Below are 24,668 nucleotides of genomic sequence, written 5' to 3'. Positions count from 1 at the left end.
TGATCAGGCAATAAGAAACATTAAAAGAGGATCAAATATTCAAATGAGATCCTCTGTTCTCCACAAGACAGCAAAAATTATTTTCGGTACAATCTAGCAGCACCAAGAATGCACCAGATAGTTAGTTAAAAAGATAGCTACAAACTCTTTTATTCCTAAGTTATACAGTTCTCCAATTTAGATGGCAAGTGGTTTTAAGTTTTAACATCCTCAGCGCCGACCATACTGCAGGTTTTCAAATTCACTCGATATCAAACCCCTTCTCCTGGAGCTCCTGTACGACCTCATTCCTCATCCGAATCCACAGTTTCTGTGCTTCCTGCTCGAACTTCTTAGACTGCAGCTGCTTCTGCATGTTTTCAGAATCCATATTGGCGTCAGCGAATCCCCTGGGTCCAATTGTGGTTCCAAGAGCACCTCCGCTCTTTACAAACTCCTCGACCGCCTCATCATCGCCAGGGTACGGGAACTTCCTGCGCTCATAGAGGTGTGCCATCTCTCTTTCTTCCTGCGAGATGTTGAGCATATGTTGTCTTAGGGAACCCAGAAACTAGCAGATGGGCAACCATTCACACTAATCATCTATGACATCCAAGGCTAAGATGATGTGATGCACCTAATGAGATATGGAAAATGAGAGATTCTTCTGATCAAAAGAAAATGAGAGATTCTTTCTATGCATTTTGAAAGCTAAGAAAACTTAACAGCGAAGTCAATGTTGTCACTGTATAAAGGCAACATGCCAACATGTTTTCAAGCATAGCCTCCATCCAAAAAAATTTCGCAACAGAGGAATTATTGTCAATGCTTGATATGCCTCCTTGTCAGCACAATAGAAATTAGTAGTTACCGACAAATAAGAGAAATGGGGCAAGGAAACGCGTTGCGAGTTCCAGCACCTCCAATTACTTCTTCTTCACCAGTCAGAAGAGGGCCATACGATTCGGGGTATAAGCTAATTTGGGGTACATTTTCAATCATGAAAGCCCTGAAATACTCAAATTCCATGAGGTGTGGAGTTTAAAATCTAATTTGAACAAACAAAGAGGACTGCAATGGTGCAGGTCACAGCTGCACAAACTGCATCTAATCACTTGCAACAAAATAGGGACTTTCCGCAGTATTGTATTACAGGGCAGCCCAATGAACGACGAGAGAAGACGAGACGGGAGGAGGAAGTTGAGAAACCTTGGGGCGCGGCTTCAGCGTCCACCACCCGAGCGGCGACGTCTCGTTCCAGAGCCAGACGACGCCGAAGAGCGTGTACGTGCAGAGCATGGCCTTGCCCATCTGCTTCCAGAAGTAGGCGTCCTCCTTCTCGAACCCCATCCGCCTGCGCCCAACCACCCGCCCGCACGGGCGCAGGATCAGAATATCAGATACCGTCGGCAAGGGCGAGCAGAGAAGGTGGGCAGGCCGAGGAACCGCCGCCGGCGATGGATGGAGGGCGCGCGCCGCACCTGAGGAGCCTCCGGGCCTGCGGGAAGTTGCGCAGCATCGCGTTGGGGCGTGTGGGAGCCTTCGATTCCTGGTGGATCGGACGCACGCCGGGGAGCGGAGGGAGGGAGGAGGTGGCGACGGCGGTCTGCGCGCGTGGTTGCTCCGCCGCCGCGCGGCCGCACTGGCACAGTATCGGATGGCCGGATGCGAACCCGCCTATCGGACCGCAGAGGCACGCTCCGCACTAGCTATTTTCAGACTTTCATAGAGAAGGAAAAAACGGTGGTACAATTCATCTTTCCCTACAATCGTCATATAATCAAATTATTTACAATAAGAAATGTTTTAAAAATATTTATAGATGTATTTCCTTATTTACTTTCTTTATATATCAAATTTTAAGTCTACATTTTAAAAAACAAATGTTAAAATTGAGATGTTCTTATGTCACACTTAGATTCCAGGACAAATATAGATACATCTTATATGTATGTTAGAATCAAGTTATATACCTATAATGACTCAGTGTATACATCTTTATAAAAAAATAATTAAATAAAAGAAACTAAACGACGACAATTCCAATAAAGAGTTATAAGCAAGTTAACCGGAGCGACCATAGCCTAAAACTCTTCATAATAGTCTTCATCTTATTTTCCTGGTCCGAGTAGCAAATTTAGCAAATAATGAGTATACTTATAGTTGACATTTAGCAAGTTGTAAAAACGAGTGTAAGACTTATTAAGGATAAAGCTGAGGCTATAGCCTTGGTCGATACCCATCAGTTGGCTTGAGTATTATACTGGCATTTCTCTAGCACCCAAGATACGTTTGCTGGAAACCTCATAGGTGTTGTTCAAAAGCACGTCACGCTTTGTTGTAAGAGCCAAAAAAAACTGACCCAAGTGTTTGGAGGCATCCTTTTTAGTCATTCACATGTAGTGTATAGGAGGTAATGGACTTGATCATATTAGAGTTAGGATTGAGCTATGTTCATTTTTTTCAATTAAAATTAATTAATATCTCAAATAAATAATGAAAAAGTATTTGAATCGTGGTCCGTTTTACCTTTTTCTTCGTTCGCTAAATCTTCTTCGGTTCTATCCAAGCTCGGTTTTGTCTGAATCTTTGTGGAAGAAGAAGCGGTTCGCCAGCCGCTAAATCCAGGGATCCCACAAAATCATTAAACCCGGCGGTTGCTCGCTCTTTGATCGAATCTTCTTTCACATCCAGAAGAGAGGCTGTGAGCTATCCGAGAGAGTGGTTCAGGTGACTACCGGAGTCATTGATTAAGCAGGTCCAACTGCTCTATAAAGGCTCTGCTTGTGTTATTGCCCCTTACGAAAGTCCAGGAAAGGATGGATAAGAGGATGAGTTAGGGAATCCTACGTAGGTACGAAATGAAATCCACTCCTAAACTTAGTTGTATTAGTATTGGCCTGCCACCTAGCTAGAATAGAAGGAAGAATCTCGTAAATCTAGATTAAGTAGCACAAGCTGATTTAGAACGATCAAGTAAGATGAAATTTCAATGACCCTGGCTAAAAGGAAGGTGTGTTTGCTTAAGGATTGATGCATCGCTGGAAAAGTTCTCAACCGGATTATCGGAGAACAACTACACTCAACCAAGAACTTCCCCTTCCCCCATTTCCATGTCTTCGCTATTTTGCTTTTCTACTACTTGCTCCCCGAGCTCCCTATCCGAGTAAGTCCTACCTTCCTGGTTGGCAAGTAGTAAACCTTACTTCCCTATCCCTAATCATAAGCCTTTGTTCTATCCATTTCTCTATATTCCATTGGTCTAACAATGGTGGTTTGGTGGTGTCAGGAAATGATCTCCAGACCCTAGGACCCGCCGGTCAATGAGCATGCTGAGGAAAGATCTCCTAATCGCTGGGGCCTGTTAGTCAGTCGAAAGAGACAGTTGCACCAACCGTGGGAGGATCCGTCCTCAGTCGAACCCCGCGGCACCGAGCCTAGGGTCAAGTGTAGCAGAACTTGACAATGAGGTCGGGTGTGTCCGAAGGGAGACACTCGAGTGGATCCCTGCGCCCAGCCCCGGACTAACCCACCATAAATGACTGGTCGCATTAACCGTGCCTGGCACCGAGCCACAACGTGGGCACCGGTCCGCTTCCCGCTCTTGACCTACGGACCCCTCGGGCCGCATAGCGCCCATAACCTACGAGCCCCGAACTACGGCGCATAAATGGCCCTCGCACCCCTCGGCTTGCAGCACACTTAGGGCATATCGAACTAGGCTTGAGTGTGCAGACCTCTCGCAGGACACTACACGACGGGCTGCGCTGAGCCCCAAGCTACAGAAGTCAGGGGTTGGCGTAGCCGGAATGATGGCGCCTAGGACTATCACCACTCCCACGTCATCGACCACGATAAATACACGATAGCCAGGCAGCCCTTGGCCCACAAGTACACGTGGACTCACTCGGGGTAAAACGATGGTTTTACCCTTGCCTTACGGCTCCTTCCCGGGGGAAGCCACCGCTGGTCGTCCCCTGTCCCAACCTATAAAAGGGAGAGGCTCGCTCAGGGCAAGGAGCGATCGAGGAACAGAGTGGCAACCGGACGCCTGAAGACGGAGACGAACCCACAAGGATGAACAAGAGGAGGAGCACCGACGAGGACCAGGAGGTCGGAGCCCCACCAAGCCAAGACTTAGCTAGGACTTCACCTTGTAGCTTCTAATCTCCACTTCCATCCCGATAAGAGATCTAGGAGCCTCTTCTTCCTCTCTCGACTACTTGTAACCCCTACTACGAGTTTGATCATCAATGGTGTTGGTAGCGCAAGCCACCGTTGACTAGAAGTAGGGACATTCTGCCTGAACCAGTATAAATCTTGTGGCCTCCGCGCACACCTCCGGAGCCTAGAACACGTACAATAAATTTACTTGTCGTAGCGAGGGACAAAACACCGATAGTTGGCGCGCCAGGTAGGGGACTTGCACATTTCGCTACAAGATTATCCAAGCTCCGGATGGCAAGCCGCGACGACAACCGACCTCCCAGAACGACGATCCATTTTTGGAGACTTGACTTCCCCTTCAATGGCGAAGGCGAAGCGATCAGGGTCCGGAAGCTCGACCCCCTTCACCGAGGAATCTAGGCACGATAGAGAGGGGCGACAGAGGCCCCCGTGTTGAATGCACTCCTGGAGCGTCCATCCGCTTCGGGAGCCTCGACTTCACCATCGGCCGGGAGGGCAACATGGTCAGGGCGATGCCTGCCCGACCTGTCTAAGAGCCCCAACACCGTCTCGGTGGCCCTCAGCGCTCTTAGCGTCGCCCCGCATAGGCGACGCAGGAGTCCCAAACTAACCCCACCTTCTGAGGCCGATGGAATAAGGCGACAAATTATGATTCATATGGGGCGAAATCCCTCATATGATGACCTATCAGTCTTATTTGCATCCGACAAAGAGCTCTCTGCTAAGTGTGACGTAGAGATGATGCCCTACCACGACGGCTCTCACGACGACTTCGACGCCTTTCCACCTCGATTTGCCATGCCCTGGTGGTAATCGTCATCCTCGTGTCCCGTGGCCACCTCCCCACGATAGACGACCTAGAGTTTGTGGAGATGGTCGATGGCGACGAGGACCTCATGTTCGACATGCTCTGCACGGATTCAGACTCGGATCTAGGTCTGTCTGGGAGCGATGATGGGTAGCACCTCTGACGACAAGGGGAATGAGGAACTTCTAGTCACCATATCTTCACCGATAGTCCTGGTAGGATGGGACGTTGTGCATGGTAGGACCAGAGAAAACAACGGATGTAATGCGTATGTCGAAAGAGCCCATTGTTGATGACCGACCAGAGCGGATCCATGCTTTCTTTGTAAAACCACGAACGGTTATAAATAAAATGTGTTGTCAAGAACTCTCTTTGCCACAAACATGATAAGTGGGGAGAGAGCCTTGACCGTACCTTGGTCTCCCCTCTTTTCCTTTCCCTTTTGCTCGTTTCCTGTTGGTAACTTTCAGGACAAGAAGCGTACCAGGATCCGAACGAGGCAGGACAAACGAACAACGAACTCGACGGATGTGAGTGATGTTTTGGTAATTAATGACAACTGTGAATTATCTAGGCCTCTCAGTGATGTTTTGGTAATTAATGACAACCATTTGTGGACTAAAATTTCCTGGAGAAATAAGAATGCAGGTTGGACCACAAAGGAAAGTATGTCTTGGATACTTTGGTTTTGGATCAAGTGAAGGCAAAGGTTTAACATAGGTCTTGCTTTTGTCGGTCACTAGGTGTTTTAGAGAAAAATTGACTGGATTAGTAGGCTAGATAGCCATACTATAAAGAGGGATCAATGACTTTGTTCTGTGTAAAACTTAGTACCTCATAGAGCATCTAGTAGTTGCATTTGCATGAGGACTAACAACGCTTCTGAAAAATGTTCATTCTAGAGGGGTCCAAAATATTTGTACTGTGGACCGTCTGCAGTCCTGACCAGAGAGGGTTCGAGGTTGCACAAGTCCCTGTGTGCTTGTGCGAACCGTCTGCCCAGGGTCGGTGGTCCGTTCGCAGGTGCCAAGACAGATTTGGACAGGGACTGCATGTTTTTGGTCGAATGTACTACAAACTGTCCAGTGTTTGAGCCTGAACAGTACTGACTCCCTAGTGGCAGACCATCCGACTTTGGAGGGCAGATAGTCTGCACGTGTAAATCAATTTGGTTAGTGCTTGGGTGCTTTAAGTTGCTAGTGAAAGTCGCCTAGAGGGAGGTGAATAGGCAAAACCTAAAATTTATAAACTTTAAACACGCACTAAGGCCGGGGTTAGTGTTAGAATTATATTGGAGTGCGGAAGATAGTTCTCTTTGCTAGAGTTGCTCAATCAATGCGGATAACGTTTGGGAGCAAACTCAAACAATATTAGCAAGGGAACTTTTAGAGAGAGAAAAGAGGGGAAATAAATCAAGTGAAGATCAACAAGTGAACACGGTGATTTGTTTACCAAGGTTCGGTTCCAAAGAACCTAGTCCCCGTTGAGGAGGCCACAAAGGCCAAGTCTATTTCAACCCTTTTCCTATCTCAATCGGTCACACAGATGGGTCGAGGCTTCTCCTTGATCACTTGGGTCACTAAGACCCCGCAAGGATCACCACACACTTAGGTGTCTCTTGCAAGCTTTACAAAGCACTTAGAGAATTAAGACTGAGAAGGAGAAAGCAATCCAAGCAATAAGAGCAACAAAAGAACACAAAACACCCTCTCTCAAGTCACTAAGCAATTGAGTTTAATTTGAGGCTTGGAGGGGATTTGATCTTTGAAATGTGTCTTGGAGTGAATGTTATTGCTCTTGTATTGAATGTGAACTTAAGAAAACTTGGATGCCATTGAATGGAGGTGGTTGGGGGTATTTATAGCCTCCAACCACATCCTAGCCGCTGGGTGAGTTTGCTGTCGATGGGCACACCGGACAGTCCGGTAGTGCATCGGACAGGGTACTGTTCACTGTCCGGTGCGTGCCACGTGAGCACGTCGTTGGGGTTTGGAGCGTTTGACCGTTGAAGCCCTTTGTCCTATAGCTGCATCGGACAGTCCGGTGCCACACTAGACATGTTCGGTGCGTTCTGACTTGCTGCTCTGACTTTCTGACTTGCACTATTCAGCTTTTATAGTTGAACATTGGACGCAGGTTATCGTTGCTCCGTTGGCTCACCGGACATGTCTGGTGTACACCAGACAGTCCGGTGAATTATAGCAGAGCGCGCCCTAGGAAAACCCGAGAGTGCCCAGTTCGAGTGGAGCTCGGCCTGGGGCACCGGACATTGTCTGGTGCATCACCTGCAGAACACTCTCAAGTCTTTGCTCCAAACTTGTTGAATCCCCAACTTAATTTCTTTCTTGGTTTATGTTGAACCTTATGCACCTGTGATAACAGACATCTAGGCAAACTAGTTAGTCCACGTGGTTTGTGATGTACGTCAACCACCAAAAACGATTATAGGAAATGATTAAGCTCATTTCCCTTTCAATCTCCCCCTTTTTGGTTATTGATGCCAACACAAACCAAAGCAAATATAAAGTGTAAAAGTGTAACTAGTTTGTAATTATGATAGATGTGCATAGGTTACTTAGATTTAAACCAGTTGAAAGACTTTCTATAAAAGTCTAAGAACAAATGTGATTGATTTCTTCTATTAACATTTTGGACCACATATGCACCACTCGCTTGTTTTTGCAAATCTTTTGGAAAAGTTTTTTTCAAATTCTTTTGCAAATAGCCAAAGATATAGGAATATGATTTCAAGAAGCATTTTCAAGATTTTGAAATTCCTCCCCTTGTTTCAAATGTTTTTTCTTTGACTAAATAAAAGCTCCCAGTGAAGAAATTCTCCCCTTAGCTTATCAAGAGGGTTTTTCTGAAATGATTTCCCTTCTTGAAACAGATACCAATAAAATTATACCAATTGAAAGTTTGAGACTAACTGAAAAACTAGTTGAAATATTTTCTTCCTTTAGTTTTGAAAAAAATTAAAATAATGGTGGTGGTGCGCTCCTTTTGCTTTGGGCCTAATACTTTATCCCCCTTTGGCATTAATCGCCAAAAACGAAGATTCTTAAGAGCCCTTTCGAATTCTCCCCCTTTGGGGCCTATTTTCTCCCTTGGTAATTAATAGATATGAGTGAAAGATCATACCTAATGAGATTTTCATGAGTACAGGTAAAGGATAAATGATACCGTCAGAGTTGGAAGAATAAGAAATATGCATTTGTACCATATGAAAGAGATACGATCAAAGGTATATAAATGAGCAATGTGTGCAATGTTTCAATCAAAGTTCCGATAATCTAGAATGTTTAGCTCATTCCTAAGTTTGCTAAAAGTCTTTTCATCCAGGGGCTTAGTGAAGATATCGACTAATTAGTTGTGGGTGCTAACATAAGCAATTTTGAAAGCTCTCTTGTGGGTTTTGGTGTTTGGATGACAACCCAATTAAAGGACTAACAAGTGTGCTAAGTGTTGAACAGGTGCTTAATGCAAAGCTAACAGGGTTCAACACAAGTGAACAAGTGTGATGGTCCAAAGACTAATTTATCTATAGATAATGAACACTGCTTAAGTGAGACTCGGTGTGCGTAGCTCGGAAACAACTGATCAAGCCAAGGATGGAGGCATGAACAGTTTCGAGGTACCAAGTGCACGGGAGAAGGTCAAAGAGGCTGAGGAACCCAAAGCCAAGGGTGAAGAAGAAGACTTGCAAAGTCAAGGTTGATCGAGTTGATAAGAGTTATGGCACATCAAGGATCACTACATAAGGACATGACTTACAACCAATGAGGTAACTTCTACAGTCATGTGGTGTAAGTCATAAGGCTCAAGATCAAGCTCAAGAAAAGAACAAGGTCACTGGAAGGAGAAGCAGTGTCAAAACCATAACTGGAAGCAGCCCAAAAGAGCTAAGTTCACCTTGATCTTTAGTTTGGGTTGCTACTATGTTGGGATATATTCTATGTGACCTTTGCAGGGTGTTGGAGCTCAGATATGTCAATCTAGATCAAGTCAAGTTGACTTGATAGTTTAGAGTCCAACATTGATCTCAACGTGCCGAATACTAAAGAAGTGCAAAAACAAGAATCAAGGTATGTCTTTAGACTTAGTGAATTGTTTTTGTTACAAACATGGTTCTCTAAGTGCTAGAAACCTTGTCAAGAAAAGTGGAAATGAAATTGGAGAAGTTTGGTCAAGTTTGGCCAAAACTTACATCAGTCTGTGGTGCACCGGACTATGTCTGGCGCACAAGCTGGTTGAGCAGCAACTGGGTGCTCTCGGGAATTCGCCAGGGGCGCCGCGGCTAAAATTCACCGGACTGTCCGGTGAGCCAACGGCGCCCGTGGCCAACGGTCGACTGTGTGATCAATGGGTGACATGTGGCCAAGCCAACGGTCACTTGGTCGCACCGGACTGTCCGGTGCGCCAAGAGGACCGTTGCTCCAACGGCCAGCTGTGCCCGATATGGAAGGAGATCGTGCATCGGACAAGCTACAGGACCTGTCAGGTGGTGCACCGGACTGTCCGGTGCACCACCCGACAGAAGGCAAGGATTGCCTCCCAAATGAAGCTCTAACTGCTCCTAGGCCCTTTGGGGCTATAAAAGGGACCCTTAGGCGCCTCAAACAAGTACACAAGTGCAGCCAACAAGTCCATACATCATTTGGATCAATTATTTCTCTCCCTCTCTTGTGTATCTCTCTAGTTTGTGTAGAGGCAAAGTTATAAGCCTTTAGAGAGAGGGGAAGTGCTGCTGAGAGCCAGAGCAAAATCTTGAGCGCATTGTTACTCTCTTGGAGTGCTGTCGAAAAGATTGTAAGCAGCCATGACATCGTTGTAACTGATATCAACATAGTGGAAGGCTCTATCTGTCGCACTGACAGATCTAAGCAAACAGAGGAAGGAGTTGAAATAGACTCCAAGCCAAGGTGTGGCTAACTCCAACGAGGACTAGGCAAGCATTTCAGGCTTGGCCGAACCTTGGGATAAATCCCTGTGTCTGTGTGCTCTGCTTTGTGTTGTGTGCTGTTTCTCTATCTTATTTGTTGTTTATACTTGCACTTCAATATTTATATGTGGTTCAAGGTGTCTTCGAAGTGCAGGGTATTTTAAAACAGGAATTTCTATTCCGCTGCAACCTACTCGAAGGGTCTTTCATTCCACTGCGATCCAGCCTTCGAGTAGAGTAAGAATTTCTAGTTTTAAAGTGGTAATTATTATTCGCCTATTCACCCCGCCTCTAGGCGACATCCAGATCCTGTTCCCGGGCATAGGGAACTTTCAATTGATATCAGAACTAGGCCTCTCCAGTGTGGGCTTAGCCGTTCGGAGATGACGATGTCGTCACAAGAGGTAACTCTAGAACTTCTTCTAGGCGATGGTTCTAATTATAAATCTTGGTCTGTCTCTATTTATAATGCTTTCATGCATATTGATCCTGATTTGAGATAGATCTTTAGTAGAAGTATTTTTCCCTCTGATATTAGTAAAAAACCTTCTAATGCTGAACTAAGATGTCTATCTCTCAATCACCATGCTTGCAACATATTAGTTGACTCTCTTTCTAGAGGTGCTTATTTTGCCATCATGAGTAGTGATAGTGATTTATTTGTTGATGCTCATGATCTATGGACTAGAATTAAAATAAAATATTCTGAGTCCAATTGTACTACTTCTACTCCCTATGTTGCTTGTGGTACTAACCTTTCAAAGGGAGAAGAAAAACGATGGCAACCAAACAATGAATCCACCTCACCAACAGGTTTGTCTTCCACTAGTTATAAATATCTTATTGCTAACAATGATAGTGGAGACGAAAGTGATGATGAGGAGGAATATGAGGATGATAGTGAGGATGAGTCTTCATCACCACAAGGTACATTTTCCTGTATTGCTTCCAGTGATAATAATGACAGGGAAAATGGGACCGACGATGTGGAAGAAGAGGAGATTCGTGGGTTCTACACCCATCTCAACAAAGAAGACAAAGTGCTCTTGGTTAAGCTGTTGAGGAGGAACAAGGAACAAGGTGAGATGCTTCTCAGGCTAGAGGAGACTCTCATCAAAACCAACGACAGCCTGGAGAAGATGACCAAAGAACATGAGGAGCTAAAGTGCTCTCATGATAATTTGGTCCAACGGTATGAATATGTTTTATTTGAGCAAAGAAATAATCATGATGTATTATCTGATGTTGCTCAACTTAAAACTGAGAATTCTATGCTTAAGAGTCAAGTAGAAATGATAAATTTAGAAAAACTTGCTCTAAGTGAAAAATATGATATGCTATCTTATTCTCATAATGAATTAGTTGATGACCATATCATGCTCGATGTTGCTCATGAGGTAGTAATTACTAGTTTAAACTCATGTGAACTACATTCTTGCATAAGTGATCAATTAGTTAAAATATCAACTTGTGCTGACCTCTACTGCCCCAAGAAAGGCCAATCTTTGATTGAGCAACAAGTTGTAGGGTCAAAAAGAAAATTGCTTGGGAACAAGAAACAAAAACAATTGAGGAGAAGACGCTATGCTCGACTTCCTCAAGATATCTACAAACATGTGGTGAAGAAGCTTGAGGAAGGAGAAAACCGCAGCAAGGGTCAAACTCCACGAGAAAGAAGTTCCTAAGGCAATAAGTGAAGCAATCAACATGAAACAAGAAAAAGGTAAAGAATCAATTAGTCATGTTGTTTGCACTGATCATCTCTCTTGTCATCCAAGAGCAAAAAGGGAAGAGGAAAAAGGAGGTGCTTCAAGTGCAAGGAATTAGGCCACTTTGTTGCGTCTTGTCCACACAAGGACAAGGATGAAGGAATGAGGAGATGTTTTGGATGCAACAATAAGGACCATATGATCACTTCATGTCCGCTCATGAAGAATCAAAGACGTGCACCCTCCGAGATGACCCTCACTAAGAAAAAAGACAAACATCAAGTGTCATGTCAGGTTGAGCGACGCTTCTGCTACATGTGTGGTGAGCATCGTCATCTACCTAAGGTATATAAGAAGGGTAAGGTTCCTAAACAAGTAAATTTATCTAAATCTTATTCGCTTAGGAGACCCAAATCATACACTTGTGCTAGATTAGTAATGAGATCACCTAGAACTAGCACAACTGCTATTTGGGTACCAAAGGCCCTTTTAGATGAACGTTATGGACCCATCTCGAGATGGGTACCAAACCGTGCCAACAAGACCATGCATGTGCCTCGAGATGGACTAGAGACCCCGGGAGAGCTTAAGATGGTTAATTCAAACTCTATGCTTAAGCTATCAATTTTATTATCTATTTATTGACCCAAGGTTGAATTATTGTGCAATACTAATCCCATGTTCATCTCGAGTAAAATAAGTTGTAGAGGTCCTTAATCATTATTGGTGAATCAAGAAAAGGACTTTGATGAGAATCTGCAACTTGCTCTCCAAAGGACGGTACACGTGTATCTTAAGTGCATTATTTCTAATCAGCATTGCTTTTAAGTTGGATTGTCGTGCTATACCTATCCTTGGAGTAGTTATGCTTTTGAGATTGCTTGTGTTGAATATCTTTCAATTAATGACCCATGATTTCCAAGATCATAATCATGCTTGCTCAATCGTGACTGTGTGCTTTATAGGTTATATCTCTTGAATCATTCAATGGGTAACTTTTCATTTGATATATCCACCATGATTAACTCTCTTGGTGTATGTGGATAAACTTGTATCTTTTTTTAAGTCATGCTATGTGGTTTTTAATGATTATGTATTAACCTATGTGCAAGCATGATAGTTTTGTTTAGTCCATTTCACATGATTACTTTGTCTTGGTACTCTGTGTATACCAAAACAAGAAATACATGTTGTGTCTCTAATGCACCCTCGTGAGCTATGAGGTGCATGAGCATAAGGAGCCCTCAATTGGTGACAACAAGTTCTCTCACTCCACACTACCTAAAAAGAATGAATCTCATGACATTCAGGTAAAAGGCAAAGGTATGAAGGATGGAACTATGCAATTTCATTGAATATCTTGAAGTTTCGTTGATTGTGATCATAGCTATGTTCTTGCCTTTCAATTGGTAGTATCTTGGCTTAGGTGCTTTATGCTTTAAAATGTTGTTTCCTTTGGTGTACCTAAGAAAATACTTCTTAATCATGGTGTGCTTAGACATTGTGCTTTATATGCATGATGTTGTCGTTTTTCGATTGGTATATGTGTTGCAATGATCATCATGTGTGAAGTGTGCCTACGTTGCTTTTAAAATGTTATATATCTTGAGGCATGCATTGTTTCCACTAGTCATAAGTTGTATTATGTCATCTATTCAATTGGTATCTTTTTGTGATGCAATTGATATATTATGCCTAGACCAAGGTATGTTGTGATCCCCTCTAGTTCTGAGGACACTAGAATGTGCAAGGTGCGAGTCATTCAAATACTTGATGCACAACTTTAGGGGGAGCAAACATAACTTGTGTCTTTTGAGACTAACTATTTCTTGAGTGATCCTATATAGTCTCAAGGTGGAAAAGGGAAGATGAGCAAGAAATGGAGCAATTAGGACTTGGGTACCTCCACAAGTCGAGTAATTGGTATCTAAAGTTGTGAGTAATTGCATATTTAAAGATTGCTCGTGCTCTATAATAGTTGGTGATCCTAGATGCTTATCTTTAAATATCATGGAGCTATGACAGTGATGATCTTTCAATTAGTAGCCTTGGTAGTGTGCTTCAATTGGTATCTCTTGGTAATCACTAGAATAGAAGCTTCATCTTGTGCCACAATACTATAACTTGTTCTAAGTTTGGTGTCTTAGCAACAAGAAAAGGTCAGGATAAAGGATCAGGCACAAGTGTGAAGGAGCTTCCTAGAGATAAAACTTTCAAGATGGAAATCTTAAATTGATGGCAAAAGGAACTCCGCCTACTTAGATGGAAAGTACACCATAACATGGTAAAGGTACAACAGGAGGTATTGACCTTTTGCGTATTTGTATCTTAATTTTCCTCCAATACTTGTGTTGCATATGTTTAATGTGTAAGGGGGAGTAATGTTAGTGTGTTGCATTTTACCTGCTTAATACCCTGCTGTCCCTTGACATCATCCAATGTTCTTGCTTGAATATGGTTTTGGTGTTTGATGTCAAAGGGGGAGAATTTGTGCATTAAAGCTCACCTCGACCTGAGAGGAAATCTTATCTTAAGTGTGAAGAGGGTGAAGATTAATTTTTTGTGTGCTAAAGGACCCAAAGGGGTTTCCTTGAGTTCCTTTGATCTTAAGGAAGAATGTGTTAGTTTTGTTGATAAAACTTATCATATGCTTATTGTTGTATTATATGGTGATAATGCATAATTAGTGCTTCCGTTGATATGAATCAATTGATATCTATTGTGTTTGTCCTGTAATAGATATTCATATGGTTCTGGTGCTTTAAATTGGTATCTTAATGGTGAATAGTGGTAGGTTGATATTCCTATGGTATATCCATTTAATTGGTGTTTAAATCTTATTATGTGCATTTGTGTGTTATATGCATCACAGTTTAATTCTTGACACAAGGCATCCCATGGGTGCTAAGGTGTAGTAATGCTTCGAATTAGCCTAAGTATGTGCAATTTGGCATATAAGGCCAAAGTTAAGATTTTAATGTAAGCACATATTTAGGGGGAGCATTCTATAAACTTAGAATTCAAAATTTGTGCTTTAAATCTTATTCTTGTGTAAGCTTTAATTGTGTTCCCATCAATCACCAAAAAGGGGGAGATTGAAAGCTCGCTTGTGGGTTTTGGTGTTTGGATGACAACCCAATTAAAGGACTAACAAGTGTGCTAAGTGTTGAACAAGTGCTTAATGCAAAGCTAACAGGGTTCAACACAAGTGAACAAGTGTGATGGTCCAAAGACTGATTTATCTATAGATAATGAATACTGCTTAAGTGAGACTCGGTGTGCGTAGCTCGGAAACAACTGATCAAGCCAAGGATGGAGACAAGAAGAGTTTTGAGGTACCAAGTGCACGGGAGAAGGTCAAAGAGGCTGAGGAACCCAAAGCCAAGGGTGAAGAAGAAGACTTGCAAAGTCAAGGTTGATCGAGTTGAGAAGAGTTATGGCACATCAAGGATCACTACATAAGGACGTGACTTACAACCAATGAGGTAACATCTACAATCATGTGGTGTAAGTAATAAGGCTCAAGATCAAGCTCAAGAAATGAACAAGGTCACTGGAAGGAGAAGCAGTGTCAAAACCATAATTGGAAGCAGCCCAAAAGAGCTAAGCTCACCTTGATCTTTAGTTTGGGTTGTTACTATGTTGCGATATATTTTATGTGACCTTTGCAGGGTGTTGGAGCTCAGATATGTCAATCTAGATCAAGTCAAGTTGACTTGATAGTTTAGAGTCCAACATTGATCTCAAACGTGTCGAATACTAAAGAAGTGCAAAAACAAGAATCAAGGTATGTCTTTAGACTTAGTGAATTGTTTTTGTTACTAACATGGTTCTCTAAGTGCTAGAAACCTTGTGTTGGGGCGAAGGCGAAGACACTACCCTTCGCTCGATGCCTTCGCCAATCTCGCTGCACCAACGGAGACAAGACGACTGGCAGTCTCCACCCTTCGTCCAACACGTCGTAGGACGAAGGCCTACGACGAGGTCGCCCCATCCCGCGGCCTCGTCCAACACGAAGGCCCACGTGCAATCCAGTCCATTGTAACAGGCCCCGCGTGGCCGCTGCGCATTATGGGCCTAATTTGTAAATGCTTCTCTGTAATTATAGTCTGTAACCCTGCTTTATAGGAATATTTCGGGGATAACCTGGGCGCCTGAGGGCACATGTGTCCTTAACCCAAGATGCTGGGCACTCAGGCACCTATAAATACCCCCGCACAGTGCCCTTGAGAGGCTAGATTAACAGAGCAATTGCCTTCTTGAGCTAAAACCTTGTTTGCATTACTTTCACTCCCCCGTTGGATCATCTTGCTCGGGAGAGCAAGTTCCAACACCTTGTTAAGAAAAGTGGAAATGAAATTGGAGAAGTTTGGTCAAGTTTGGCCAAAACTTACATCAGTCTATGGTGCACCAGACTGTGTCTAGTGTGTGCACAAGCTGGTTGAGCAGCAACTGGGTGCTCTCGGGAATTCGCCGGGGGCACCGCGACTAAAATTCACCGGACTGTCCGGTGTGCACCGGACTGTCCGGTGAGCCAACGACGCCCGTGGCCAACGGTCTACTGCACGATCAACGAGTGACACGTGGCCGAGCCAACGGTCACTTGGTCACACAGGACTGTTCGGTGCGCTAAGAGGACCGTTGCTCCAATGGTCGGTTGTGCTCGATATGGAAGGAGATCGTGCACCTGACAAGCTACAGGACCTGTCCGGTGGTGCACCGGACTGTCCAGTGCACCACCCGACAGAAGGCAAGGATTGCCTCCCAAATGAAGCTCCAACGGCTCCTAGGCCCTTTGGAGCTATAAAAGGGACCCCTAGGCGCCTCAAACAAGTACACAAGTGCAGCCAACAAGTCCATACATCATTTGGATCAATTATTTCTCTCCCTCTCTTGTGTATCTCTCTAGTTTGTGTAGAGGCGAAGTTATAATCCTTTAGAGAGAGGGGAAGTGCTGCTGAGAGCCAGAGCAAAATCTTGAGCGCATTGTTACTTTATCGGAGTGCTGTCGAAAAGATTGTAAGCAGCCACGACATCGTTGTAACTGATATCAACATAGTGCAAGGCTCTATCTGTCGCACTGACAGATCTGAGCAAACGGAGGAAGGAGTTGAAATAGACTCCAAGCCAAGGTGTGGCTAACTCCAACGAGGACTAGGCAAGCATTTTAGGATTGGCCGAACATCGGGATAAATCCTTGTGTCTGTGTGATCTGCTCTATGTTGTGTGTTGTTTCTCTGTCTTATTTGTTGTTTATACTTGCACTTCAATATTTATATGTGGTTCAAGCTGTCTTCGAAGTGCAGGGTATTTTAAGACAGGAACTTCTATTCCGCTGCAACCTACTCGAAGGGTCTTTCATTCCACTGCGATCCAGCCTTCGAGTAGAGTAAGAATTTCTAGTTTTAAAGTGATAATTATTATTTGCATATTCACCCCCCCCCCTCTAGGCGACATCCAGATCATGTTCCTGGGCATAGGGAACTTTCAAATTTGGATATCCCCCTTTTGTTGGTGATCTCTCAAAAAGTGATACTGGATGTCTATGTGCTTAGTGCGGCTGTGTTCAACGGGATTATCCGCCATGCAAATTGCACTCTCATTATCACATAGGAGAGGGACTTTGCGCAACTTGTAGCCATAGTCCCTGAGGGTTTGCCTCATCTAGAGTAATTGTGCACAACAATGGCCTATAGCAATATACTCGGCTTCTGCGGTGGAAAGAGCTACTGAGTTTTGTTTCTTTGAAGCCCAAGACACCAGGGATCTTCCCAGAAACTAACAAGTCTCTGATGTGCTTTTCCTATCAATTTTACATCCAGCATAATCGGCATCGGAATACCTAATTAAATCAAAGGTAGATCCTTTGGGATACCAAAGCCCAAACTTAGGAGTGTAAAGTAAATATCTCATGATTCTTTTCACGGTCCTAAGGTGAACTTACTTAGGATTTGCCTAGAACCTTGAACACATGCATACACAAAGCATAATATCCGGTCGTGAAGCACATAAATAAAGTAAAGATCCTATCATCGACCGATATACCTTTTGATCTACGAATTTACCTCCCATGTCGAGGTCGAGATGCCCATTTGTTCCCATGGGAGTCTTGATGGGTTTGGCATTCTTCATTCCAAACTTCTTGAGTATATCTTGAATGTACTTAGTTTGGCTGATGAAGGTGCCCTCTTGTAGTTGCTTGATTTGAAATCCAAGGAAATACTTCAACTCCCCCATCATAGACATCTCGAATTTCTGTATCATTATCCTACTAAACACTTCACAAGATGACTTGTTAGTAGACCCAAATATAATACCATCAACATAAATTTGGCATATGAACAAGCCTTTAGCAATTGTTTTAGTGAAGAGAGCAGGATCAGCTTTTCCAACTTTGAAGCCATTAGTGATTGAAAGGGAAATGTGCCCTTGGGCCATTTCTAAAGTATTTTGGTGATTAAGTGCCCAACACAAATGGTTTAAGTGTTAAATTGTGCCAAAGACTCAAGAAGTGAAAATCAAGGTACAAGGTATGATTCTAGACTTAGTACATTGTTTTTTGTGCACTAACATATTTGTCTAAGTGCTAGAATCAGAGAAAATACAAAAGGAAAAAGACTTGGCTGGAGCAGCCAAGACTCTGCGCAGTCTGGGTGCACCAGACTGTCCGGTGCGCCAGGCTGGCATCTGGTCAACTGGCCGCTCTCGGGAATTCGTCGGCGGCGTACGGCTAAAATTCACCGGACTGTCCGGTGGTGCACCGGACTGTCCGGTGAGCCAACGGTCGGCCGCGCAATCCGCACGTGACGCGTGGCCGAGCCAACGGTCTGATGGGGGCACCGGACTGTCCGGTGTGCACCGGACAGTGTCCGGTGCGCCAACGGCTCCAAGTCTTCAACGGTCGGCTGCGCCAATTAAGGAAGGCGATCTGCACCGGACAATGAACAGGGGATGTCCGGTGGTGCACCGGACTGTCCGATGCGCCACCCGACAGAAGGCAAGAATTGCCTTCCAAGAATGCCTCCAACAGTTCCTAGCTTCCTTGGGGCTATAAAAGGGACCCCTAGGCGCATGGAGGAGTTATCCAAGCATACTTGCATTCTTAATCATTCACACTCCATCCTCGCACACTCGATTGACATTCTTAGTGATTTGAGCTCCGTTTTAGTGGTGAACTTGTTGTGTTTCATTTGAGCTCAAGTCTTGGCTTGTGTGTGTGCGTATTGCTGGGATTTGTGTGTGTTGCTTCCCTCCCTTACTCGAGTGCTTTCACTTTGATATTTGTTGTAAGGGCGAGAGACTCCAACTTGTGGAGATTCCTCGCAAACAGGAAAAGTGATAAGAAAAAGGAACACCGTCATATTCAAGTTGATCACTGGATCACTTGAGAGGGGTTGAGTGCAACCCTCGTCCATTGGGACGCCACAATGTGGAGTAGGCAAGTTTTGTACTTGGCCGAACCACGGGATAAACCACTGTGTCTACTGTGTTGTTTCTCTCTGTGGTTTCTGTGTTTCACAAGTACTTCTCTCCAGCTACTTGATCCTATTGCACTAACACTTAACCAAGTTTTTATGGCAATAAGTTTTAAGTTTTATAGGATCACCTATTCACCCCCACTCTAGGTGCTCTCAATTGGTATCAGAGCCGTTCTCTTCACGAAAGGGACTAATCGCCCGAAGGGATGGATCCTAAGGGAAAGGGGATGGTGATCAACGACAAGGAGAAGGAGTCCTTCATTAATGAGCCAAAAGACGACAATCCCACTGACTCGGGCTCAAGTCACAAGAAGAAGGATGGGAAGAAGAAGAGGCACATCAAGAAGATAGTCTACTACGACAGCGACGAGTCCTCTTCTTCCCAAAGAGACGACGACGACGAGAAAAAGAAAACGGTCAACTCAAACTTTTCTTTTGATTATTCTCGTATTCCGCAAAATTCCAATGCTCATTTGTTTTCCATTCGTCTTGGTAAACCTCCACACTTTGATGGAGAGGACTACGGATTTTGGAGTCACAAAATGTGTAGCCACTTGTTCTCTCTTCATCCAAGTATATAGGAGATAGTAGAAAATGGAATGCAATTTGATAGTACGGATAATCCCATGTTTATCAATGAACAAATTCACAAAAATGCACAAGCTACCAATGTTCTTCTAGCATCCTTGTGCAGGGAAGAGTATCATAAGGTGGGCGGCTTGGATAATGCCAAGCAAATTTGGGACACCCTCAAGATCTCACATGAGGGGAACGACACCACCATGATCACCAAGATGGAGTTGGTGGAAGGCGAACTAGGAAGGTTCGCAATGATCAGGGGGGAGGAGCCAACTCAAACGTACAACAGGCTCAAGACCCTGGTCAACAAAATCAGGAGCTATGGAAGCACGAGATGGATGGACCACGACGTCGTCCGGCTTATGCTAAGGTCCTCCACTGTCCTTGATCCTCATCTTGTAAACTCTATTCGTGAAAATCCTAGGTACACCAAGATGACGCCCGAGGAAATACTCGGAAAGTTTGTAAGCGGGCGAATGATGATCAAGGAGGCAAGATATGTTGATGAGGCGTTGAATGGCTCAATGCCGATCCACAAGCCTCAAACCGTTGCTCTCAAAGCAACAAGCAGCAGGGAGGGGCTACCTAGCAAGGTGGCGCAAGTTGAGGCGGCCGGGATAAATGAGGATGAAATGACCCTCATCATCAAGCGCTTCAAGACGGCGCTCAAAGGTCGCAAGAAGCATCCCAACAAGAACAAGACGAAGGGAAAGCGCTCCTGCTTCAAGTGTGGTAAGATTGGTCACTTTATTGCTAACTGTTCTGATAATGATAGTGACCAGGAACAAGGAAAGAATGGGAAGAGAGAGAACAAGAAGGTTTACAAGAAGGCTAAGGGCGAAGCACACCTTGGAAAAGAATGGGACTCGGATTGTTCTTCGTCCGACTCCGACGACGAAGGACTCGCCGCCACGGCCTTCAACAAATCGTCTCTCTTCCCCAACGAGCATCACACCTGCCTCATGGCAAAGGAGAAGAAGGTAAGCACTCGAAATACTACTGCATATGCTTCTTCAAGTGATGATGAATCTAGTGATGATGAAGTAGACTACGCAAGTTTATTCAAAGGCTTAGATAGAACTAAAATTGATAAGATCAATGAATTAATTGATGCGTTGAATGAGAAGAATAGATTGCTAGAAAAGCAAGAGGATCTTTTATATGAAGAGCATGATAAATTTGTAAGTGTGCAAAAGTCTCTTGCTTTAGAAGTTAAAAGAAATGAAATGCTTTCATGCGAATTATCTACTTGTCATGAGTCTATTTCTAGTCTAAAGAGTGTCAATGATGACTTAAATGCTAAGTTAGAAGTAGCAAATAAATCTAGCTCATGTACTGAACATGTAGTAATTTGTAATAGGTGTAAGGATTTTAATGTTGATGCATGTGTTGAGCACCTTACTTCTATTGCAAAATTAAATGGTGAAGTGGCTAGTCTTAATGTCCAACTTAAGACTAGCAAGAATGACTTTGATAAACTAAAATTTGCAAGGGATGCCTACACTATTGGTAGACACCCCTCAATTAAGGATGGGCTTGGCTTTAAGAGGGAAGCCAAGAACTTAACAAGTCAAGGGGCTCCCATTTTCAACAAGGAAAAAGGGAAGGCTCCTATGACTAATAATAGTCAAAAGAACCATGCTTTCATGTACCATAATAGGAGTTATAATGCTTTTGACTCACATGCCATGATTGCATCAAATTTCAAGTTTAATGGTAGGCCTAGGAGAAATATTGTGTCTCATGCTCCTAGGAAAGTGTGTAATGGATCTACCACTGTCTTTCATGCTTGCAATGCTAAATTTGTTCTCTCAAGCAAAAATGAAAAAGTGATTGCTAAAAAGGTGGGGGCCAAATGCAAGGGAGACAAGACTTGCATTTGGGTCCCTAAGGCTATTGTTACTAACCTTGTAGGACCCAACAAGAGTTGGGTACCTAAAACCCAAGCCTAATTTGCCTTGCAGGTTTATGCATCCGGGGGCTCAAGCTGGATTATCGACAGCGGATGCACAAACCACATGACGGGGGAGAAGAAGATGTTCACCTCCTACGTCAAGAACAAAGATTCCCAAGATTCAATCATATTCAGTGACGGGAATCAAGGCAAGGTTAAAGGACTAGGAAAGATAGCTCTTTCATCCGAGCATTCCATATCTAATGTGTTTTTAGTTGAATCGCTCGGGTATAACTTGTTGTCCGTTAGTCAATTATGTAATATGGGTTACAATTGCTTATTTACAAATGTAGATGTGTATGTATTTAGAAGGAGTGACAGTTCATTAGCTTTTAAGGGTGTACTAGACGACAAACTCTATTTAGTTGATTTTTCGAAGGAGGAGGTCGATCTAGATGCATGCTTAATTGCTAAGACTAGCATGGGCTGGCTGTGGCATCTTCGTCTAGCACATGTAGGAATGAAGAACCTTCACAAACTTCTAAAGGGAGAACATGTGTTAGGTATAACAAATGTAACTTTCGAAAAAGATAGACCTTGTGCAGCTTGTCAAGCAGGTAAACAGGTGGGAAGCTCTCATCATAGCAAAAATGTGATGACCACATCAAGACCTTTGGAGCTACTTCACATGGACCTCTTCGGACCCGTCGCCTACCTCAGCATCGGGGGAAGTAAGTATGGTCTTGTTATTGTTGATGATTTTTCCCGCTTCACTTGGGTATTCTTTTTGCAGGATAAAACAGAAACCCAAGGGACCCTAAAGCGCTTCTTAAGGAGAGCTCAAAATGAATTTGAGCTCAAGGTGAAAAAGATAAGGAGCGACAACGGGTCCGAATTCAAGAATCTTCAAGTGGAGGAGTACCTTGAGGAGGAAGGAGTCAAGCATGAGTTCTCCGCTCCCTACACACCACAGCAAAACGGTGTGGTAGAGAGGAAGAACAGGACGCTTTTAGACATGGCAAGGACAATGCTTGGTGAATTCAAGACGCCCAAACGTTTTTGGACGGAAGTTGTGAACATGGCTTGCCATGCCATAAACCGGGTCTACCTTCATCGCCTCCTCAAGAAGACGTCATACGAACTCCTAATTGGTAACAAACCCAATGTGTAATACTTTCGTGTATTTGGGAGTAAATGTTATATTCTAGTGAAGAAAGGTAGAAATTCAAAATTTGCTCTCAAAGCTGTAGAAGGGTTTTTGTTAGGTTATGACTCAAATACAAAGGCATATAGAGTCTTCAACAAATGATCGGGTTTGGTTGAAGTCTCTAGCGACGTTGTATTTGATGAGACTAATGGCTCTCCAAGAGAGCAAGTCGATCTTGATGATGTAGATGAAGAAGATGTTCCAACGACCGCAATACGCATCATGGCAATCGGAGATGTGCGACCACAGGAACAAAAGGAGCAAGATCAACCCTCTTCCTCAACAATGGTGCATCTCCCAACTCAAACTGATGAACAGGTGAAAGGGAAATGTACCCTTGGGACATTTCTATAAGATTTTGGTGATTAAGTGCTCCACACAAATGCTTTGAGTAATATTTGTGCCAAAGACTTAAGAAGTGCAAATCAAGAGTAAAGGTATGTTTCTAAGACTTAGTACATTGTTTTGGAGACTAATGTATTGTGTCTAAGTGCTAGAAACAGGAAAAGACCAATTTGGAAAAGACTTGGCTGAGCAGCCAACACTCTGCGCAGTCTAGGAGCACCGGACTGTCCGGTGGTGCACCGGACAGTGTCTGGTGTGCCAGGCTGGCGTCTGTCAACTGGCTGCTCTCGGGACTTCGACGGTGGTGTACGACTATAAATCACCGGACTGTCTGGTGAGCCAACAGTCGGCCGGGCCAACGGTCGGCCACGTAATCCGCGCGCGACGCGTGGTAGAGCCAACGGTCAGAAGGGGGCACCGGACTGTCCGGTGTGCACCGGATAGTGTCCGGTGCGCCAACGGCTCTGAATCTCCAATGGTTGGCTTCGCCAAAGAAGGAAAGAAATCCGCACTGGACTGTCTGGTGCGCCAGTCGACAGAAGGCAATAATTGCCTTCCTGGAATGCTCTCAACGACTCCTAGCTGCCTTGGGGCTATAAAAGGGACCCCTAGGCGCATGGAGGAGTATACCAAGCATTCTCTAAGCATTCCTAAGCACCAAGACTCCAATTCCGCGCATTTGATTCTTTGTGATAGCAACTAGAGCTCCATTTGAGTAGAGAACTCTCCGGGTTGTGTTGAGAGCTCGAGTTGTGACTTGTGTGCGTGTTTGTGCTCTGATTTCATGTCTTGTGTGCGTTGCTCATCCCATCCTTACTTCCGTGCTTCTTTGTGAACATCAAATTGTAAGGGTGAGAGGCTCCAAGTTGTGGAGATTCCTCGCAAGCGGGATATAGTAAACAAAGCAAAACACCGTGGTATTCAAGTGGGTCTTTGGACCGCTTGAGAGGGGTTGATTGCAACCCTCGTCCGTTGGGACACCACAACGTGGAGTAGGCAAGTGTTGGACTTGGCCGAACCACGGGATAAACCACTGTGCCTATCTGTGTTGATCTTCTTGTGGTTATCGTGTCTTGCAAGAACTCCTCTCTAGCCACTTGGCTTTATTGTGCTAACTCCTAATCAAGTTTTGTGGCATTAAGTTTCAAGTTTTTACAGGATCACCTATTCACCCCCCCTCTAGGTGCACTCAATTGGTATCGGAGCCGTTCTCTTCAAGAAAGGGACTAATCACCCGAAGGGGTGGATCCTAAGGGAAAGGGGATGGTGGTCAATGATAAGGAGAAGAAGACCATCTTCAACGAGCCAAGGGACGACAAAGCTACTGACTCCGACTCGAGTCAAAAGAAGAAGGAAGGGAAGAAGAAGAGGCGCATCAGGAAGGTTGTCTACTACGACGACAGCGACGAGTCCTCTTCTTCCCAAAATGACAACGACGACAACGACTACGAGAAAAAGAAGACGGTTAACTCGAACTTTTCTTTTGATTACTCTCGTATGCCGCAAAGTTCAAATGCACATTTGCTTTCCATTCCTCTT

General features: G+C 44.2%; 1 protein-coding gene across 1 annotated transcript; it reads right to left on the bottom strand.

The window, feature by feature from the left end:
• On the bottom strand, positions 1–1,729 carry LOC100274971 (uncharacterized). Its single transcript, NM_001149204.1, has 3 exons — positions 1,461–1,729; positions 1,189–1,333; positions 1–508 (listed from the first exon to the last, which is right to left on the bottom strand). The coding sequence occupies exons 1-3, from the start codon at positions 1,496–1,498 to the stop codon at positions 242–244; spliced, it is 450 nt and encodes a 149-aa protein (NP_001142676.1). The 5' UTR covers positions 1,499–1,729; the 3' UTR covers positions 1–241.
• Positions 1,730–24,668: the final 22,939 nt, after the last annotated feature.

This window comes from Zea mays, chromosome 1 (genome assembly GCF_902167145.1).
Source record: "Zea mays cultivar B73 chromosome 1, Zm-B73-REFERENCE-NAM-5.0, whole genome shotgun sequence".
Classification (NCBI taxonomy): Eukaryota; Viridiplantae; Streptophyta; class Magnoliopsida; order Poales; family Poaceae; genus Zea; species Zea mays.
Note: the sequence above shows the minus strand (reverse complement) of the source record. Positions and strands in the feature narration are given on the sequence as shown.